A 21602-nucleotide genomic window follows, 5' to 3' on the forward strand; every position below is an offset into this window, starting at 1 on the left:
CCGGAAACTTTTAATTCGATTGCTTTAGTGTCCGGTTCAGTTCAAACCGAACCGTAGTCATCCCTACGTATACGCAATAATTTGTTGGAGAAGTAAAATAAATAAAATGTTTACTTTAAGGATAGAAATGTCAATTTAATATTTCAGGGGGAAAAAGCACCACTTTTAGAATAATTGAGGGGGCTAATGTGCTTACCTAAATAATTGAGGGGGAAATAGTGCTATAAGTATATAACTCAGGGGGAAAAAGTGCCATTTTCCCAATATAAAATATCACCTTGATTATTTAGAAAGATAAATTTATTTTTCTGACCAGTAAATTGACATTTAACTTTGAAGCTAAAGATAAGTAGATACTCTGTACATATTTATAGATCTTAGAAAACTATCAATTATTCATTATAAATGAAGAGAATCGGTACATATGAAGATTTAGTTGAGGATTTTTAGAAAACTCTATGAAATGACTAATGTCTTTCAATAATTTGAGAATTTGAAGTGCAATGTTAATTTTTAGCTACACTCCAATGGCAACAAAAAAAAAAAAAAAAAAATGTCTTGTCAAACTCAATAATGATTAATTAATTATTTAATACAAAATGATATAAATAAAAAAAAATGAATAAAGTGTCCCTCAATAATTTAAAATTTTAAAATACATTATTAATATTAATATTATAATAATAACATAATTTGTCAGTGGTGAACTAATATTGACACTTTACACATAATTAAATAAGAAAATTTGTGTTTTCAAAAAAAAAAAAAAAATTTGTGTAGAGTAATAATTCGAGTCTACAATATATGTATAAGTAATGAAGGTATATTCGCTAAGCATTTTGGGCTCATATGGTATGTAATAACCTCTCCTATATGAGAGGTCGGAGAGGTTATGAGATCAAGCCTCAGTATGGAGGCGTTGTTGACTCTTATAGAGTCAGTAGCATTCAAGAAAAAAAAGAAGTTATATTTATTAATAGCCCAAAATCTATTGACGATAGGCTGACCACAGTTCTATTCTAGTTCTGGACTCTAAAAATGATAAACCGAACCAGAGGTTCTGATTTGAACCGAAAATGATTTTTTAATTAATATTTTCTATTTTAAAAATAGTTCAAATATATTGAAATTTTTCCATTTTAAAATTTTAGAAAAAAATATAATTATATCAAATATTTAAGCTGTAAAGTTTGAAGTTAAATTTTAAAAATAAAAATAATTTTAGACTTTCACTTAATTTACTAAGATTAAGTTGCGTAAATAATTTTGGAGTCTAGGCTAGCAACAGACTTTTTAGAAATGAATTAGATATTTTGCCGATTTGGAACTGGAACCGACAAGTTCCAAACCGTTGATGATATTCTCAAACCAGAACCATCCGTACAATTCTGGTTCCGGTTTGGTACCAATGTTCAATATACAGCACTGTCTAATCTAAAAATACGAAAGAAAGTTGAATTTAAAAATAAATAAAAATAAATAAAAAGGAAAAATTAAGGAATACAGTACTACAGTTAATAAAAAGGTGAGGGAAAAAGGTTTTAAATTGAAGGCCAAGTTATGAAAAACCATTAAAAAAAAGATAGAAAAGAGAAACTGTAGCTTCTTACTACCAGGAGAAAAAAAAATTGTCGCGCAAAAACCACAAAACATGAATTAATATAATAATAATAACAACAAAAATACACTGGACCGTCTGCGTTGTTTGCTACTACTACTGTAATATTAACTTTTTCTATGATCATATATAATTTCCAATAAAGCACAGGTAGAGGCATACTAATCAAATAAGACTATTATACAAACCAGAATCACAACAGAAACTCCTATTGAGTTCCTAGCATCACCAAGAAGAAGCTCCTTCAGTGTCAAAAAGGAAAGATGCATGTCAGTAACTCAGCCACCAGGCGAAAATACAGCAAACTGAAAATCCCGACAAATCACAGATGAATTAGTCACTTCAAGAATTTGAGCTCGACAATTGTGCAAAGATGTGGAAGTGCAAGCCACCAAATCCATATATTTTCTTTGTTGCAAGTGCAAAACCCAGGGATGCTGGAAAACCCATATATGCATTGCTGTTCTTAGTATGTGTAGAAGTTGTAACACAATTAATTTCATCACTGTAATCACGATTGAGTGACATAAAGTACTGGAACAAGACCAGCCATCTTCCCATCCCTTCCGGGGCGTTTTTTCTTTACCTGAAACAAGTATAAAAATACCATAATAAGCTCATCATCTTGCTTTTGAAAAAGAGAGTGAAATTTTTTTCCATTTGATGGACAGGTGAGGGAATCCATGTTTAGGCATTATGCAATTTTTGACATGATTAATTTGAGGTTGGACTGCACACCTGGTCATGATTAATTGGCAATAAGACACATAATGTAGTCAATGAATAACTACTTATCAGGTACAAATAGTATTATTCAGAAATGTATGTATTGTTAGCAGACATGCAGTGATTGTCAAAGACAGACTAGACATAAGATTTTTCACTAGTGCCAATTCAAACAAGTATCAAATGTTTATGTTATGCTCTACTGGGAAAAAGTACACTTACATAGAACCAGCCATCAACTTCATATTCAATTTCAACCTCTTCTCCTGCTGTCAGATTCAACTGCAAAAGGAAGATATACAAGTTAGCTCCAAACTTCAGGCAACATAGAAACAGAGACCCAAAAACAACAAAATCAAGTCAGAAATAAAAATAATTGTCATTGTGAGCATGCACACGCATTCAGAAAGTTCTATTGAATCCAAATATCCAATAACATTATTTTTGGAAAAGGAGATCTACAATGTTGATGATCCTACCTCATCATCACCACCAGCAGTGAAGTCATAAAGTGCTGAACCAAACTGTGGGTTGCCTGAAGATGCCCGTTCATCATCATGTGATCCAAAACTGTAGGAACCAGAACTGGCTAAGGGGTTCTCAAACGACTCATTTCTTTCATGGATTGGTGAAGAATATGGTGGAGGCTCTTCCCGTATCTGGAAATGCTTTAATATGAAAACTTACAGATAAATAAAAATACACACAAGATAGGAATCTGTTATGAGGCCTTACTGGAGAGCCAAGACCACCATAAGAACTGCCATAAGAATTATTAGAATACTGTGACCCACCCGATCTATCCTGTCAAAGGAAGGACAAATTGTGCATTAGAAAAGGAATGACACATATACACAGAAGTTCCATATGATATCTTCAGTCACCATCTACACTCCAAGCAAAATTCCTCTTCACACAATCTAATCAGCAAAACATATCAAAAGACAAGGGAAAAAAAAAAATTGGTACAGGAATGTGGGCAAGCCTTTCCGTTCAATTTTTTCTTCCACCCAAACTAGCAGAGTGTTTCCAACCATCAGGAACCTTCCAACTCTTTCTACCACAGAAATTCAACCAAAAAAACAGAACAAAGAAAGAAAAAAGAGAAAGAACAACAAAGGGAAATACTAACATAAAAAACTATGCAACATTAAAATTCAAATTCTTATAAGCAATAACTATACCTAGTCAGTCCATGGAGAGTTCTCAACTATTTGCACTAAATCTAAGAACCAAGACCATTTTAAGTAAACCTAAGAACAATATGTTCCGTTGATATTAAACAGACCTTTGTTTGAGAAGACCCATAGGTAGTTGGCTTGGAACTGAACAATGAGGGATAATTCATTCCACCAAAGTGTGATGATATGGATGTCTCAACTGATCCTATTGAATCTGGTGATGAAGAGCCAGATGATCTCACATCATCTTCCTGCAGCAAGTCAAAATTATATTAGAGGACCTTACTACTACAGTCCTACAAAATGTTTGTAATGAGCATAGATGGTAGAATAGGTTACAGAATACCAACCTCCATTTCTGAAGTCTCCAGGAGAGTCTTAGCCCACATATCATCGTAACTCATTGAAGGTCTAGAAACAACATTTTCCTCATCAACATCAGGGGCATCAGTACCAGCACCAGCAAGAAATTCATTAACCTATGGGATTGGAAGGTTAAAAGAATTTACATGAAACACATATAGGAAGGTGTTATTCACCTATTTTATCATAACCAAATACATAAAAGAACATCATGGAAAGGAAATTAAAAGAAAGTTACAGTTTGGCAGAAGAGGATCTTTTCATGTAACTAGGCTAACAAAAGTCATATAAAGCCTCTATTCTAGAGGATTCCATTGCATCATACTGTTCTAAGTTCTAACTACCAAAAATGACAGTATGACACATCATTTTTTAAGATTCGGAAGATGATTAAGGTCATTATATACAAGGCACTCAAGGACCATATCATTCAAAACTTCCCTCCATATGGTTATCATTATTTGTTGCCAGAAAACTAAATATGAGAGTTAGACACGAGGCAGGTCCTGCGTATTTCTCAAAATAGCTTTTTGCATGAACCAGATGATGGTGGCAAAACTACAGATGCAGAAATGCAGCCACAGTGTTGCATGACAATAAAATCATCACCAGCTAGTCACAGATACAAGTTTTTCAGAGAAGGTATTGTGAACCGGAAAAGCAATGTTGCAATTGGTGATAAAAGTTGCCATGACTCCGAACTATCAAATTTATTTCTTTTATTTTGTACTTGAACCCCATAAACTAAATAAATACTCAGTAGAAAACTAGCAATAAAATAAATCATAATAAAAATAATGAAAGTAGTTCCTAATGTTACAGTTTGCAGAAAGCATTCAAAATATATTAATAAGTAACAACTCTGTTAAATATATATAAGTAAATAAAATCAGATGTTAATTTGATGAAGTAGTGTACCCTATTCATTGCAGGTGCATTGTTCCCCAATAAGCCATCATCACCAAGGCTTGTGGCCCAAGCATTTACAAGATCATCATCTAGTGTATCTGGCTCAGCAGATTTTGCTTTGGAGGTCTCATAAATAAGATCAGATATACCCGTCGCAACTGCTGGATCAGTGAGGCCAGTTGAGGCACTTATATTATGCCGAGTTCGATAGATGTCAATGAGCTTTGCACTGTTTAGTATGTACATTGAAATGAGAACAATTCTAATTGACACAAAAGGTAATAAAGCACCTTAACCATTGAATAACCAAATATGGAAAATGATACTCAAATGTTATAATAGATACAAGAATATGATTGTGTGAATTTGAACTCCAAAAATTTCTATCCATGTTCACAAATGCACACATTCATGGTACTAAAACTGTGTAGTCTCTGGACAATAAAGTAGAACCTTACATTAGTGGGGTCAGCACACAGAATTGGGCAGAAAATCTCAGAGTTGCATATATAAAAGTGAACCACAAGTTCCTAGGTACTATAAGAAACAAATTCTCTCAATTAAGTGCTTTCTTTTGACAAGAAACTAATTTTCTGAATTATAAGCAACATTCTCACAATTAAGTGCTTCCTTGATGTTATAGCCTCTCAGCTAACATTATAGAAATCTGTTGCATATATAAAGAGTAAAAGAGGACTACAAGTTTTCAGGCATAAGAAACAATTCTCTCAATTAAGTGCTCTCTTTTGCTAAGGAAACTAGCTTCTAGATCTTACACCTTTTCAACTAACATTAAAGAAAATCTGTTACTCACCAACAAATATAAGTAAAAAAGACAATTTACCTTGTAGGACCCAATGGAAGATATTTTGCTCGAGGAACATAACAGAACAGAGAAACAAGATCCAACAGCTTCTCGTGTGTTTCATATAGTTTTTTTAACTCATCATCAGTCCATTCCTTTTGGGCATTGTCATGATTCCGCATCTCCCTAAATGTTCAAGCACAAAAGCTCCATGAACAAACAACAGCATTGCTTTGATAATAATATTCCTCTTGATTAAGTTAGGCAGAAAAGTATCTCATCCTTACTTTATTAAATCATCCTGTGCACTATACATTTCATCAAGGACTTTCAACATTGGACTTATTAAAGATCCAAGACCTGTACCACTTGCACCCTGGTCTTCTCCATTGCTAATATGCATGTCTGAGAACTGAGATTGCACACCGCCTTGTGCTAGAGTATGTAAAAGTTCATAGATCTGTAACCTATAAGGCTCACCAGATCTAATTGCAATTGTGGTGAGAGCTTGAACAGCAATTATCCGAACCTGAAGATAAAAGTGAAAAACAATATAATGCAACAAAGACCGTAAAGAGATGTGAGAAATGGGACACATTACTACATTAGTAAAGCGGTTATCCTTGGAATTATACAATATAGAAATGCAGTCACATTGCATTTTGCTATGCTAGGTCCTCAGTACAAGTAATTGAGATTTCAACATTGTCAGATCCCCCACCATTTAGAGAGAGAGAGAGAGAGAGAGAGAGAAAAGAGATTATTAAAAAAAAAAAAAAAAACAAAACGAAACCAAAAAAAAAAAAAAAAAAACAAAACAAAAACAAAAACAAAAACAAAAACAAAAACAAAAAAAAAAAACCTCAATTTTTTCTAGTGTCAAGCATAGCTCTCCCAAGGAGAAAAAATAAATTTATACAAGAAAGACTATTAAAATAACCTTAGATTTATTTATGACTTGACGAATTAATCACAGAAAAATAGATTCCATACTTACAGTTTTAAGCATACGTTCAATGCCTTTTAAAGTAAGGTTGAAGGATCTACCCTTAAGTCCTTTTTCATGTTTATAATTAATGAGTCCCCAGATAAGTCTAATGTTTGTTTTGAGTCTTTTTTCCAATACAAAAGAAGAACAGCAGTAATTGATATATTCTATTTTCCAGTAAGACTTGTTGAGATGGACTTTATTCTATTGATATGATAACTTATGAATCTAACATAAGCACATCATGCCTCAATATTTTCATGAGTTGCGTGTGGCAGACAAAATGAAAAATATTTTTTGGGCTTGCTTTCTTTGTTCAAACAAAACTTGTCAGTCAAAAATGTGGTATTTAGAAACTACATGTCAAAAATGCATATAAGAAAGTTATTTCTGGTCTTTTTTCAATCAAAAGAATATCAACTAACATACATGTCAAAATGCGCATGTCAACATCACTGTTAGTCTGGCAATCCAAAAAAAAAAACAGTATTATTGTTTCCAAATAAGTAGTTCATCACGGGGAGGTGTTATGAAGATAAATCTCTGTTTTTAAGAGTTTATGGAGTAAATAAGTTAATTTTCTACCAAAATTCCATTACACAGGCAAGAGCAAAGCTATTACTTAAAGCAAAAACATATACCTCCCAGCTTCCATTAAAAGCACACCGCTGGAGTCGAGTTAAAGCACCAGAGAGGGTTGGATTACGAGAACTCGCAGCAGCAACCATTTTATCTGCATCTAACATCATTAATGCTGTACCAGGAGGGGTTGCTGATTCCCAAGCATATTCAGAGGCAGCATAATTTGCATTTTCTCCTAGGAACCACACCTGCAAGGATGTTACAGCCCATATATTATTACTAATAAGGAAAATTGATCACCTTTCTTTAAAAGTTTAACTGATCACTTCATTCAATTGCTCATAACAGCAAAAGTAATACATACTGCTGCTTGGACCAATCTTTGCAATGCCAGAGCTGATTTTGGATCGGATACAGATACCCTATCAACTGAGGTAAGTCCTGACATCAAGTCTGGTTGGGGAGGTGGCAAATCAAGAACAATTGTAACTGCTTCCAGTGCTGTGTGTTTTCCATCTGGGCCAGCTCCAACTAGACAAGTCTAGAGATCACATGCATGCATATATTTATTGGATCAGAAGGGCATAGGATCAACAATAACTAGCAGAAATTAAATTCAGGGAAATGTATAAAAAATAGTTTCAGTTTGACAAAGTGTTTGATCCTTTAACCCATCGGGATACATTACAATTTTTAAGTCTAATGTGGATGGACACAAAAATGCAATTAGTTTATATAATTACAAAACCCTTAATTAATCTTCTTGCAATAAAATAAAAGATAGGTAGCAATACTTATTTGCCTTAATTTTGAAAGGAAAATGAGTGCTTGATTGCCCAACTATTTTGGAGCTTATCTACTCCAAAAAGTAGAAGTTGGGCCAAACACTACATATAAAATTGATTATAGGGGTAGATAGGAGAGAACAGTCTTTTTCAGGAAGCTCCAAATTTTTTTAAGACTTTTTGAAGAAGCAATAAACTGCGTCAACCAATCTCCTTAAAATCCATGTCCAATTTGCTAAGTTAATGGCATAACATCACTAACATGACTCAATATAATCAAACATTAACAATTCAGAAATAAGATGAATCATTTATGACAAAAAGAAAGCACAGGCAATGCCTGTTCTATTCAGCATGCAAGAAAAAGTGAATGTCATTTGTTATAACAGTGAAAATCTCACTTTCCATAGTAGTTGTAGCACATCTGCATCAATCTTGCCAGGAACTTTGGTTGCAAAAATTCTTGCTATTTCTAAAAGGGTAACTGCCATATCAGGAGTTGCCTGGCAAATTAATACCAAAGAGAGCATGAGTGTGCAAGGCACTATGGACACAGATGATATGAGTACAGAAAAACAAATTTAAGCAGAATATATATAAGCATAAAAAATAAAAAGATTGAGACACATTCAGACAATTACATATTCAGAAGTAGAAACAGCAAATTCAGTACCAGTACCAAGAAACATATTAAAGGTTCATATTATTAAAAAATGTAGGGAAAGCATTAGAAGAATTTGAAAAGTACTTGAAGCAAACATAAATATAACTTAAATGTGAGTGAGAGAGACATATCCATGCTTGTTCAATGGTCAGTTTGGTCAAACAAACATATGCCAACACATAAGCTTGGGTTCTTTCAGTGTATATAAAACATGTCAATTCCCTTCAACTCTATTTTATGTAGAGGTGTGCACAATTTGGTGAAAAATCGGTTAACCGAAACGGACAAATTTTAGTTAACAATTTTTTAAACGAAATATTTCGGTCCGGTTAATGGTTAAGGATTTTTAAGAATTCGGATAACGGTTTAATTTGGTTCAAAAGTGTTGGTTAACCCAATTACATGTGTATATATAAGTTTTAATTTTTTATAATTCATTAATCATACTATTAGACTAGTTTTTCAAATTTTATCATTTATGTATTGAGGTCATGACTATTTTGTGGTGTGAAACTATGAATTTACAAATTTTAAGGTTTTTTTAATTAGACTAAAATATTTCGTTTAAGCGATTAAGCGACCGATTAACCGAAAAAAATTTGGTTCAGTTAATTCGAAATAGGAATTTCGATCTGGTTAACCGTTAAAGCATTTGCAAATTCAGTTCGGTTATTAACCGAATAAACACCCCTAATTTTAGGTTTTTAAATAAATACAATTTTGTCTGAAATGCACAAAAAATTGCAGCAATCAGCCAGAACCATGCGTTTAAACTCAGTTTAAAGAATAACAAATGCCACATGCTGTTGTTATATGTATACTGTATACAACTGCATGCAACAACAACAACAAAAGTTGGCTACTGTTGAAGACAAAAATGCATACTAGAAAACAATGTCATATACAAATCAAGCATTCGTGGGAGGGAATCTACTAGGAACATGCAAGCAACAAAAATCACATAACAGATATGAAGGAACTCTCTAAAATTTATCAAAATTAAAAAGGAAATTTAACCTTTCATATGACAGGCGGTAGGATAGCTTATCAAAACATACAAACAATATAGGACAATTCATAGCATTTCTATCTAGTCATGTTCTGAAATGTAACTGTTTCTCCAAGGTTTCCCCGATTAGGAACGGGTCTATTTGCTAATGACCATAGGCTGCAAGTTCCAGCATACATAGATGAAAATAACCGTATCCAATTGAATACTGCAAGCAAAACAACGGTATCACCTTCAACTATACGTTGCTGACATCATCAGTATCAATGTTTTACTTACTGGCAATGAAAATGTCTAAGCTGTTAACCGTGTGAGACATTTCCAGACTACAGTCAGTAATATTTCTATAAGCATAAAGACTTAACTCTAATTAATAACCAAGAGACACCAGAAAAGCATCATTTCTAGACAGAAGGCAAAACTATAAGTATCACCAATTAATTGAAAAATAAAAGACCAAAAGAAAAAAGTATCAAATTCAAAAGTCCAGATGAAATCAAAGTACATAAAAACTAGCTTAGCATAGAATAACATGAATAACATTGCAGAGACCAATTAGTTTGAATAAAATTTGAAGAAAACTAAATATCCAAAAACTAAGAGATCTCACTATTTGCCCATAACATACCTTGAAACGAGCATGGAGTGTAAGTAATGTGTCATTTAGTAAAGTTGCTGGCCAAGTTGGGTCAGAGAGCTCTGATGCAATGATGGATTCCAATTCATCAAATGACTCATGTGGGCTTTGCATCCATATCAAGGCTTTTATAACCATAGCACGAACAAAGACACATTCACATGCAACGGTTGTCCGTACCACCTCCATTAAAGATGCCAACAAACTAGCAATTGTATCTTTCCCACTAACTCCATTTGAAATTGAAGAAACTCTGCGTACGCCTAACAAAAAGAATTCAATCATTAGACAAAATGTATAAGTGGTTTACTGATGAGGGATTATTAGAGGTCAGATGTTATGAGCATCTACTTAAGTTTAAATGGGCATTTTATGCATAAATTTATTTACCTCAAACAAAACCAAATATTTTCATTATTAAGTACAAAAATACTAGCCTTCAGACAATGACATCCATCAGATAAAACAACTGAGCTCATGCTTCTAGTTTGGAATAACGTTTCGGGTTACCAATATATATATATATATATATATATATATATATATATATATATATATATATATATATATATATATATAGGGCGAGGTTCCTATTAGAACCAATCTCATCAATTAAAAAAATAGATCTATGGATGAGATTAATTGGGGGATTAAAAACGCGCGTGTGCATATATTAACCATGTGTTGTGTGCAACATAGGGACATGCTTAATATGCACACATCATAATGCCTTAATCCCTCAATTAATCTCATCCATAGATCTATTTTTTTAATGGATGAGTTGGTTCTCATGGACTCATGGGGAGGTTGGTTCTCATATGATCTCTAATATATATATATATATATATATATATATATACACACACACAAACAGCTCCTCAGCAAACACTGTACTGGTACCATAAAACTGTATGCAAAAAGTATACATTAAAACATAATTCCAATTTAGTCAGAATCAGTTAGTATTCATTTACCTCTGCCATTTCGTCTCTCACTCCTACTATAACATTTATATTACTCATCCTAATATTGTAGAATGTACAAACCATCTCAATAAATATCAACACTCACAACCAATAACAGAAGTTCTCTTTAATGGTAATTTTACAATCACACAACACCCTGGTCATACTCCACTTCAGCCAATCAACCAAAACAATAGAACATATATATCATAAGTGCATACATTATTACAAATAACAAATGACCCAGCCATGACCTAATGTCAACAATAGTGTACCTCATAAACGCAATAAATAGCATACTAGCTGCTAGCTGAAAAAGGGACAGCAAACACTACCTTCAGACTGAGAAGTTTCATTAAGATCAGGATCATATGAGTCATTTTCAGCAAAGGTATTAACATAAGCTCCTTCATCAAGATCTTGTAAGCCCAAGGCAAAAGCTGCAGCACGACTTTTTCCCATCTCCTGAACAACTCTTGCTGCCGCATGAAGAACAGGTCGAGAGAAACTGCGAAAAGAACTTTCTAACCTAAAAAAAGGAAGTCAAACACCTGACATTAACAAAAATGAGGAAAAAGAGCTTTGTAAAATATTGAAGGCAAAAGAGGAAGGGATGGATCTTCAGCACCTCCTCATTACAAGTTTGATCAAAGGTTGAGGGCGCCTTGTCTTTTGTGATTTATCTTTGGAAGACTTGGGAACTGTATCTTTTGATTCAGTTTTGGATTCCTTCACCGAAGGTGCTTCAGGGAGTTTAAGAATTTCTCTGGTTAGTCGATACCATCCAGCAGCTCGCTCCTCAGTCCTAATCAGTCAAAAACAAATTAGAAATTCGAACTTATAAAAACAAAAACAAAAAAAAAAACAAAAAAAAAAAACAAAAAAACAAAAACAAAAAAAAACAAAAACAAAAACCAAAAAAACAAAAACAAAAAAATCTGCAGGAACCCAATTATAGTTCATAATTCAGAATGACATTAATAGGAATAATTAAAATTAAATTAATTAATAATACCTCTCAGCATTATCAAATTTTCCAAGTACACACAGGATGGCTTCAAAACAAACTTTTTCACTGGGATCAAGGAGTAATTGATATAGCAGTGAATTAAACTGAGACTTAATGTCTGGTCTTTCTGCACACACAGGATTTAAGATTTTAATAAAAGTTCACACTTATATGGCACAGATATCAATTTTTCCAAAAACTAAAAGCATAAAATTCATGTAATTATTTTTCAGATATGCATACCATCTAATGCCCGAGCTCTAGATATTGTGTGGCACAACCTAGCAAGTGCAACTCTAGCAAGAACATCATGCATATGGAGAACATCCTGCAGACCTCCTGATCCATAAAAATATTAGAAACTTAAGTGCATGAAGTTGATTATAGAAGTAATAGCATTAGCACATATAAAACATTAAAACATACCACCAGGTTGCACAAGTTTCCCTGCAGAACAGAAAACAATTTGGTTATACTTCATTCAAGTATTATTTAATCATATTACAATAATAACTTGAACAGATTAGTTTCAAACAACCAAAGTCAGCCCTCCAGAAATTAAATATGAGGCCATAGTAAAACATATTAACAAGAATATGGTAATTCATTTGTGACTATCAAACAATCAACAGTGTCCTCTTCACATCGTCATAGGTATCGGACCACTACCAATTAATAATCCATGTTCTTGATTTTGTTCAGTTGAGCTAACAACAAAAGGCATATTCAATATCTATCATTGAGATTCAAAAGCACTTCACGTGTTTAAGAAATAAGCCCAAAGGATAATTTGACTGTACAGTTGTGTCAAGAGTAGGAGAGCTGGAGAGTAAAATCAACATTTTAGTATTATTCAAATAGAAAAAGGGGTGCTAAAAAAGGTCTATCCTTTTTTGGGAAACACATATGTTTTCATGCAGAAAGAATCTTGACATTTCTTACAACCACAAGCTCTGCCATTTCTGGTTTGAGTTGAAGAGAAATAATATAAAATGCACTGAAAATAATGGTCCAAAAGGAAAAGGAATGAAAGACAGCAAGATTGTCAAAGCAAAACGTTTATGAGGTGGAAACAAACTACTCATTAGACAGCAAGGATGACTAGACGACTAGTAGTTTAGAAAGATTAACAAGTACTTTTTATTTTCTTCTAAGAGCTGGCCTACAAGTGGGTGGCATCTGAATATCTGATGAGAATCATTGGAATATAGAAATTGTCATTACTTATAAATATGGAGTATATATTAGGCTTAAAAGTTTGGTCACCCCTTAAACATTAAAAAATGTTTTCAAAACCCATTTACTTTAAAATATTAGATTCCAATCCCTGGAATATTCAACACTTGGACAAAACCACTCTCTTATAACAATGTTAGGAAAAAAAAAAAACGCAACAACCCTTCTTCCTTCCCCATCCCCTCTGCAATGCCACCATCCTTCCATCACCATCTCTCCAATTCCACACCCCCCCCCCTCCACACACACACACAAAACCTACCCTTAAACACTCTTCTCCTCTTCCATCATGTCTTCATTACCCTCACCACAACTACTTGTCTTGATCAACCAAACATCCACACATCTGCCCAGAGGGCAGAGAGCCATCCACTGTCACCACCATCATCATCAAATCTGATCAAGAAACACATACCAAATGGCCTAAGCGTATGATTCTTGAGATTTTCATTCTAAAGCCCAAAAAATAGGTTCATTGACCCAACACAAAAAGGACATAAAGGTCTTAGATCTAGGTTCAGGTTCATGTCCTATCTCTAGATTCAAGAAGATGGTTTCCTTGGGCTAGGAGGAGGAAGAAGCAGGGGAGGTAGTATGCAGAAATCAGAAGCCATATTGATTACTGGAAGAGCAGCTCAACTGGAGCAAACCATTTCTCCATCTATATATGCATATATACATACATATGTGCATGTCTGTGTATACACAGTGAGTTATTTTCAGCCCAAAAGTATGTCAAATTATGAAAATCTACCTTTTTAAAGTTCATGCACTAATGAAAACAGTATTTTAAAGTTCAAGGGGTGTGTAATATTCAATCCTATATGTTTACACATATCTGCAAGGTCACAAGCACATACTCATGCATGTTTATATTTTCACAAGCTAGGTGTCAATATGCGCACTCTGTCACATTGATACTTTTTACATGTTTAAGAACAAGTATATCAATATGTGCACTCTATCAGGATTGATACTTTATGCATGTTTAAGAACAAAGTATATAGTATGAGAGGGGTATGACAAATGTGAATAGTTACCATGAACTAAAATGGATATCAAAATCCCTAAAAACATCAATTTTAACAAATTACCCAATGCCATAGCAACTGCATAAGGATCCATCATTGCTAAGTCGGAGAGAATCTCTAAAGAATGCCTTACAGCAACTGGATCAGCAAATGAGACTCTGCCATGGCATATAAAAAACATGAAAAGTATATTTTTAAGAAGTAATGAAGGTAAAGCATAGTATATGTATTTACCTAATCTAATATTTGAAGAAACCAACCTCTTAAGTGCTACTAGGTAGCAAGTGGCTGAAAGTACTCTCTTACAGTCTAATGTTAGGAAAAATACTGACACTGCTACTGCTAAGTGCCCAAGTAATAGACACTCCTATTGAAACTTTGTAAAAAATAAGAAATAAAAAATAAAAACAAACAAACAAACAAACCCAATCGACTTCCCTAGAAGTGTTGAGAAAGAACCTATGCTATTGCACAATCTAAACAATCTTTGAGTAATATTAACCCATTCGACTTTACTCGGTAAAAGAAAACATAGATTGAGAACTCCATGTGCACTTCCATAAAACTCACCACCTGAGTGTTTGAAAGATGGTATAACCTTTTCCACCACCATCAATTTATAAAAATTTAAAATTTTAAAAATAATAATAAATAAAAGGAGAAAAAACCCTGAAGACTTACAAAATGAGTTATCTTGAGACAGCTTGAATCTGGAGTATTAGAAAATATTGAAAATGAAGTTATAGGTAATTACAGATGCACTTGTTGAATTTACAAATTAATTATCCTAGACTTGACAGGGCGCTCATATTTTCTATAACTGAATAACGATGCACACATATTTGCACATAGAACACATCTGTTATCAAGCTGAAACATCATAGAACACAGCAATAACAACGGTGCAGTAATCATTAATGATATCAAAGTAGCAGTAATGAAATCTGTAACTATCCAAACAATACATGTCACAGAGAATCGGAGATACAGATTAGAAGCCTGCAAATTACATTGTAAACAAGTAAAGGAAAATATTACACAAATAAGCCATAAATGAACATAAAAACCTTCATATGGTACAAAGAGATTAGGAACAAACCCTTGCACAGCACGATGGAGAAATGCAGGATTTCCAGGATCGAGAGGAAGCCTTCTCAAAGCACTTAATGCAGCATATTGCAAGTTACTCCGAATTATAGACTGATAAAAAAAACAAAAATAAAATAAAAAAATAATAATAAAGGAGATGAGAGAGGAAATATTTTTTTTAGAGCTTGCAACCAGAATGCAGGAACTGAATATCATACTATTATGCAGTTATTGTGGCTATCATAATTCTGGTGTCTGAACTATTTCAACATGAACCCTAAACAAGAAGTAGCCATAGTGCTTATAAACATTTTTATGATTTCATTACATCAATGGTATTTGTCATATACATCAAACATATTTCATAACCATTCCTTCACCTTTATTATGGTCTAATTATTTAAACAAATGGCACAGAGTATGGCAGTCATCTCATTTTTATTCCACTTTTGCTCCATAGCATCTACTCTTTTCAAACACTTCTCATACTCAGGATAGAATACAAAACTACAAGTTAAACTTCAAAACTATTGACCATGGTAAAGGCAAATACTGAGGGATAAGGTAACTGTCTCATTCTGTTGATATTTAAGTTAAAAATGACCAACCTTTTCTTAGATTTGTTTAGAGATGACATGCACTAGTTTTCATAAATATTGTGTGTGTATGTGAGAGAAAGAGAGAGAGAGAGAGAGAGAGAGAGAGAGAGAGAGAGAGAGAGAGAGAGTCCAATATAAGAGGTTCATAACATTTGGCAGATTACCTCTTTATCCCCTCCTTTAGCACCAAAAATTCCCTTTTTGCGTTTGTGTGGTGTATCAGCAACCTGAGAGTGCAAACCATTTTCTTTAATAAGTGGAAAATAATTGACCCACACATACTAGTGTGCAATTACATCACAAAATTAACTGAATTTTACATTGAGAATTTTGAACTCAAGTAAAAAAGTCTATTTGTTGCCACCCAAAAATAATAATTGAATACAAATAATACATAAACAGTTCAAAAGGCAACAAACCTTGCATACTCTTAGGTGTCAAAAAACTATTAAAAACAAGCAGACCCATCATGTGTCAAGATCCTGATGTAGCATTCACCTACTAGCATAAATGCAATATTATTCTGTATAGGGACAAACCTTGTCTAAGATGCTGAAGACAATTTCATACAACTTTGTTAAGATCTCCGAGCTGCTAGAAGGTGCATAAGTAAGAGCCTTTAGAGCTTGAAGTCGCCGTGCATGAACTTCAAAGAGGAAAAGACAGCAAACCATTATCAGCATTTTACTTTAAATAAAAAGACACAAATTCCTTTTGTGAGAAAAGAGGATGTTGAAATAACAGAAACATTACAAGAAAAGTCAATCACAGGTAAGAATTTTGTTGAATCACCAGAACGGGGGATGTAACCCAAGTACACATAGTCAATCAAAGTACTTATTGAAAACCAAACACAGCATCATAGAAAACCAGATAGAAATGGATTTCCACATCTATAATGAATACCTAGCCTGAGAAGATCCAGGAAGTGATTCAAAAATCTTAGGAGGTCTATGTTGATTATGCAAACAAAAATTACGATATAGAATTATAGAAACCAAAACTTTCAATCTGCACCAATAACTTTATCGTGTTACTGACGTGGTGCTAGTAACAGCTTCTTTAACACAGGTTTTTAAATGAAAAAAATTCTCATATCTTCATCAGTTGGTCAATTAGGATTGAATTTCTTAAGAACTTAACTATACCGTGTTGAAGATATGAGAAAGAACACACTGATTGAAAAGCTCAATGACAAGATTTCTGTATCCAGTTGCCAGGAAGGAAAAGGACAGGTAAACAAGCTTAATGGATAAAGAAATGATTAATTAAAAAGTGCAAAACTGGATATCTAGCTTATTAATTAGAGTCGGTGACAACTACAACCTCCTGCCTCTTAAAATGAAGTCCAAGTAGGATACTGCATATCCAGCAGATCCAGAACGGATCCTTTATAACCACGCACAAACAAATGAAGAGTTATATCAAAAGAAGGTTGTTTGGACATAGATCTGAGTATCTAACATGCCATAAAGCACGTGATCATGGAACTTTATTCTCATTTGTTCATCTGTCACTAATAATTTCTCAAAGAAGCATGTGCAGACAAAAAGAACGTTAAGAAACATAAAATTGAAGCAGAAAAAGATAAGTCAAGACACTTTACACTCAACATCTTCATTCAAGGCCTCTGTGGTTAGCCTGTCTACAATTCTTGGCACAACATCAGCTCTTGTTACCCCTCCAACAACATCAATGTCAGCCAAAGCATCCCAATTTGGGGTAGGTATCCCACCACCAGGACTCAGACCTTGTGAACCACCATCTGAAAGAATTCTGGCAAGGTAATAATAAACATATCGTAGAACTGTCCGATCCTCACACTGCTGACCAAGCTACAGATTTCAAAGATAAAAGAAAGTGTCAATCAAGCAAAATTTTATCACAAGGATTTTCAAAGATTATTCTGTCAAAGTCTATATTATTGTAGTATGTCCCAATGTATGAAACCAACTATCAAAAAGAATTCCACAAAGCTACTATGCTATCCATTTCTCATCTTTTTAAATTGTTCCACGGACAAGTCAACCAATATTGGCAAAAAGGTCACAAGAATCATACCATAAGAAGAGATGGTGCTATTGATGGGTCCACAGAATTGTACACGGCAAGCTTTGGGAAGACATGCTGAACTAATTGCCGCTGGGAGCTTTTCTAAAAATAATTGCAAAGCAATGAAAAGACTTGAATAAAGCAAATCAAATTACAGAGAGCATGGAAGAGAATGTGGTGAAAGCCAAAGTACTTGATCAGATGTGGCTGCTAGCTCATGGATGCTCCTTGCAAGTTGTGCATATGAAACTGCCTGATAGATGGGAGGTAGAAACAAATGGCATCAGTAAACTGTAAGCAGCAACTTAAAGATGCACAATACAATTTTACTGGCTGGATTATATGCATTAACTTTTACCATGCTCTGTATAAAAAGCACAGTAGATTTACCGTGCTCTGTATTAAAAGCACATTTTGATGATTTACTTACAACTACCTGCTTATAAAAGTGATGGTTAAAAGAACATTGAAAAACTGAAGTCCTAATATTCTCACAATTTATTTTCATGGTTCTAAAGAGGAATTATTAAAATACAAAATGTTAATAATAATAATAATAATATGATAAAATTTGTAGATAATAAGTAGTTTATGTGTTTCGCATTTTATTTTAAGCCCTAATCATAATCATAATAAGTACTATTGCAGAAAATGTACAAATTCCTATGTGGGGATAATTTACCATCTGTAAGTACGACTAAAAATATCGTATACAAAAAAAAATTCAATAATGTGTAATAAAATTTTAATTTTATTCGTTTCTCATTAAGTAATTCATATACTATTATAGTCTTTATTTTATCACTACTGTTAATTTTACTACTATATCATATGTCCATGCATCGCACAGGTGCAACTACTAGTAATAATAATAGCATGTAAACATAATTTGCTTAAGTTTATATTAAAATTGGAAATGTCCCATTTCCCTTTTAATTTACACTCCATGATAAAAATACATAAGGTGAATAGCAGAGCATTAGTGGAGACATTCCATGATAAAAAGAAAATATAAAAAGTCAATAGCATAACCTTAGGGTAGAGAAAAGAAAGGGATGAAACTATTTTCTTTTTTTGTGAATAATTGACGTGTTGCATAGCAGGTAGGTACTTTAGTCTGTTAGTAATTGTTTAGCCCTCTTGCATCAAACCATAGACTTCCAGGTAGGCAAAAACTCAATGATTCAAAGACAAATCTTAAAAATTAGTTCTTAATTATAGACAATTACTGTTTGCTAAGGAAGAATGTCAAATTAAAGGTAAATGGTTTTGAAATTTAGGATGGACTGATAGAAAGTTTAGCTCATTGTATCAATCATATAGAACTCTGAGTAAGCATGAGGGAAGCCCTAAGTTGGTTAAAAGGGAAGCAGTTTGGTCTAATACAGGTTGAAACAGATGCAAAACTTGTGGTTGAGAGCTTAAAAACTTATGTTAATTTTTCCTCTTTTGATCTTATTATTAAAGGCATTAAAGAAATAGCTAAGTCTTTTGTTAATGTTAGCTTTTTATTCGCCAAAAAATCTGCGAATATGGCAGCTCATCTTCTTGCTAGAGATGCCATTTCAAGGCCAGGTTGTTTCCAGTGGAATTCCATTCCATTTCCTTCTTTGCTTGATGTAATGGTGGCTTATAATGCCTAGTGTTTCAATGAATATTTTCTTCAAAAAAAAAAAAAAAAAAATGAATTATCATTTATGTATCCATTTCAATTTCAATACTTGAGCCAGTGTACAACTGTTGAGTGTTGACTGCATTGGAAGGTTTTAATTCTGATCCATTCGCCTTTCAAAAAAAAAAAAAAAAAAAAAAAACTGATCCATTCGCAAAGGCCTCACTTGATAATATAATTGCAATTCTACATATATGTGTGTGAGAGATAGTTGAATTCATTCTACAGCACTAAAAAACATGTTAGTTTTTTGTTTTTTCTTTGAGAAAGGAAGTAGAAGTACCTTCTTCTTTTGCTTCTGAGGCAAGCGGACCGGGTTGAGAGCAGCCTTAGCAGCGGAGATAGTATCGCTTTGGATCTGCATCAGCATCCCTTTCTTCTTCCGATCCGTGGACGATGTAGCCACAGCCGCCGTCTGATGTGGTAAAGTAGCGGCGGGAGCTGCGGAAGCCGTCGACTTCGATGAAGACTGGGTCGACGACGGGTCCGACGTGATCAGATCCATCAATGTAGTCCCCGATGACTCCTAACACGAGAAAACAAACAAACAAATAAGTATATATTCGTAATTTGGCAGGAAAATTATAGATTCGGCTATGAATTATTTGGAGAGAGATCCCGAGAACTGCATAGTAAGAGTTACCGCCATGAGTGGAGGCTTGATCAGTTAAGGCTTGTGTGAGCGAAGCTGGTGGAGGACGTCTATGTTAAGAGCGCTTCTCTAAAATCTTCTTCTTCTTCTTCTTCTTCTTTGCCTTAGCCGGAGCTCGGCGAGAGAGCGATGCAATACCGGTATTGGCTGTCGCCTCTGGTGTGAGTAGCGGGTCGGGTTTTAATTAACTGACGGACGTTTGCCTCGTTAGGATTTGTTCTTGTGAAATGCTGTTTTTAGTAGGTAGTATAAATTTAGGTTGTCTTTAGTCCCCAAATGAAAATTGGAATCGGAGTGGAAATCAAATCCTTAGTAATAATTGAAACTAAAAATGAGAATTGGAATTGGAAATTAAATACTTATTTAAATTTTAGTGAAATAATTTTACATATTTGGTAATTGAACTTATTGAAGCACAAAGAGTCGATATTAATTCCATTAAGATTCGAACATACAACCTCTCTTATGGTGCCACTAGACCAATGGGTCATTGGTCATTTAATTGAAATAAAGGTTTTTAAAATATAATAACAAAAAATCAAGACAATCGATCTTATAGAGATAAATCAAATTATATTCATGTGTTTTTAAAAGTTGTTAACCAAAAAATGGCTATTACTTAAAGCTTGACATGGCCAAGGCATACGATCGAATGGAGTGGGGATTCTTGGAAGGGATGCTAAACGCTTTGGGGTTTGCTAAGGAGTGGACAGATTTGCTGATGATGTGCGTGACATCGGTCTATTATGCCATACACGTTAATGGTGAGGAGGTAGGGACAGTATGCCCTACGCGAGGCATTTGCCAGGGTGACCCTTTATCTCCATACTTGTTTATACTGTGTGCTGAAGGACTTTCTATCCTTTTGCAACAGGCCGAAGACCGGGTGGATATTCATGGGATTAGGGTGGCCAGGGGTGCCCCACCAATCTCACACCTCTTCTTCGCGGACGACAGCCAGCTTTTCTTCAGGGCCGTAGAATTTGAAGCACATTGTATCCGAGATTGCTTAAACAACTACAGTGTCGCG

General features: G+C 34.0%; 1 protein-coding gene across 2 annotated transcripts; it reads right to left on the bottom strand.

The window, feature by feature from the left end:
- Positions 1-1628: 1628 nt before the first annotated feature.
- On the bottom strand, positions 1629-20797 carry LOC109170473. 2 transcript variants are annotated; one of them, XM_019319599.1, is made up of 27 exons: positions 20564-20797; positions 20204-20446; positions 18442-18501; positions 18258-18350; positions 17803-18031; positions 16736-16842; positions 16361-16423; positions 15608-15708; positions 14572-14666; positions 12668-12688; positions 12485-12580; positions 12248-12368; positions 11861-12037; positions 11568-11761; positions 10259-10530; positions 8359-8460; positions 7537-7713; positions 7232-7420; positions 5890-6131; positions 5642-5788; positions 4807-5026; positions 3876-4004; positions 3633-3776; positions 3080-3148; positions 2824-3003; positions 2567-2626; positions 1629-2204 (listed from the first exon to the last, which is right to left on the bottom strand). In XM_019319599.1, exons 1-27 carry the CDS (start codon positions 20567-20569, stop codon positions 2130-2132), a joined length of 3612 nt encoding a protein of 1203 aa, XP_019175144.1. In that variant the 5' UTR covers positions 20570-20797; the 3' UTR covers positions 1629-2129. The 2 variants fall into 2 exon arrangements, with proteins under 2 accessions (XP_019175144.1, XP_019175145.1); XM_019319600.1 differs by lacking the exons at positions 20204-20446; positions 20564-20797 and having other exon boundaries at positions 18258-18345.
- Between the last annotated feature and the right edge of the window lie 805 nt (positions 20798-21602).

Source organism: Ipomoea nil, unplaced genomic scaffold (genome assembly GCF_001879475.1).
Source record: "Ipomoea nil cultivar Tokyo-kokei standard unplaced genomic scaffold, Asagao_1.1 scaffold3321, whole genome shotgun sequence".
NCBI lineage: Eukaryota > Viridiplantae > Streptophyta > Magnoliopsida > Solanales > Convolvulaceae > Ipomoea > Ipomoea nil.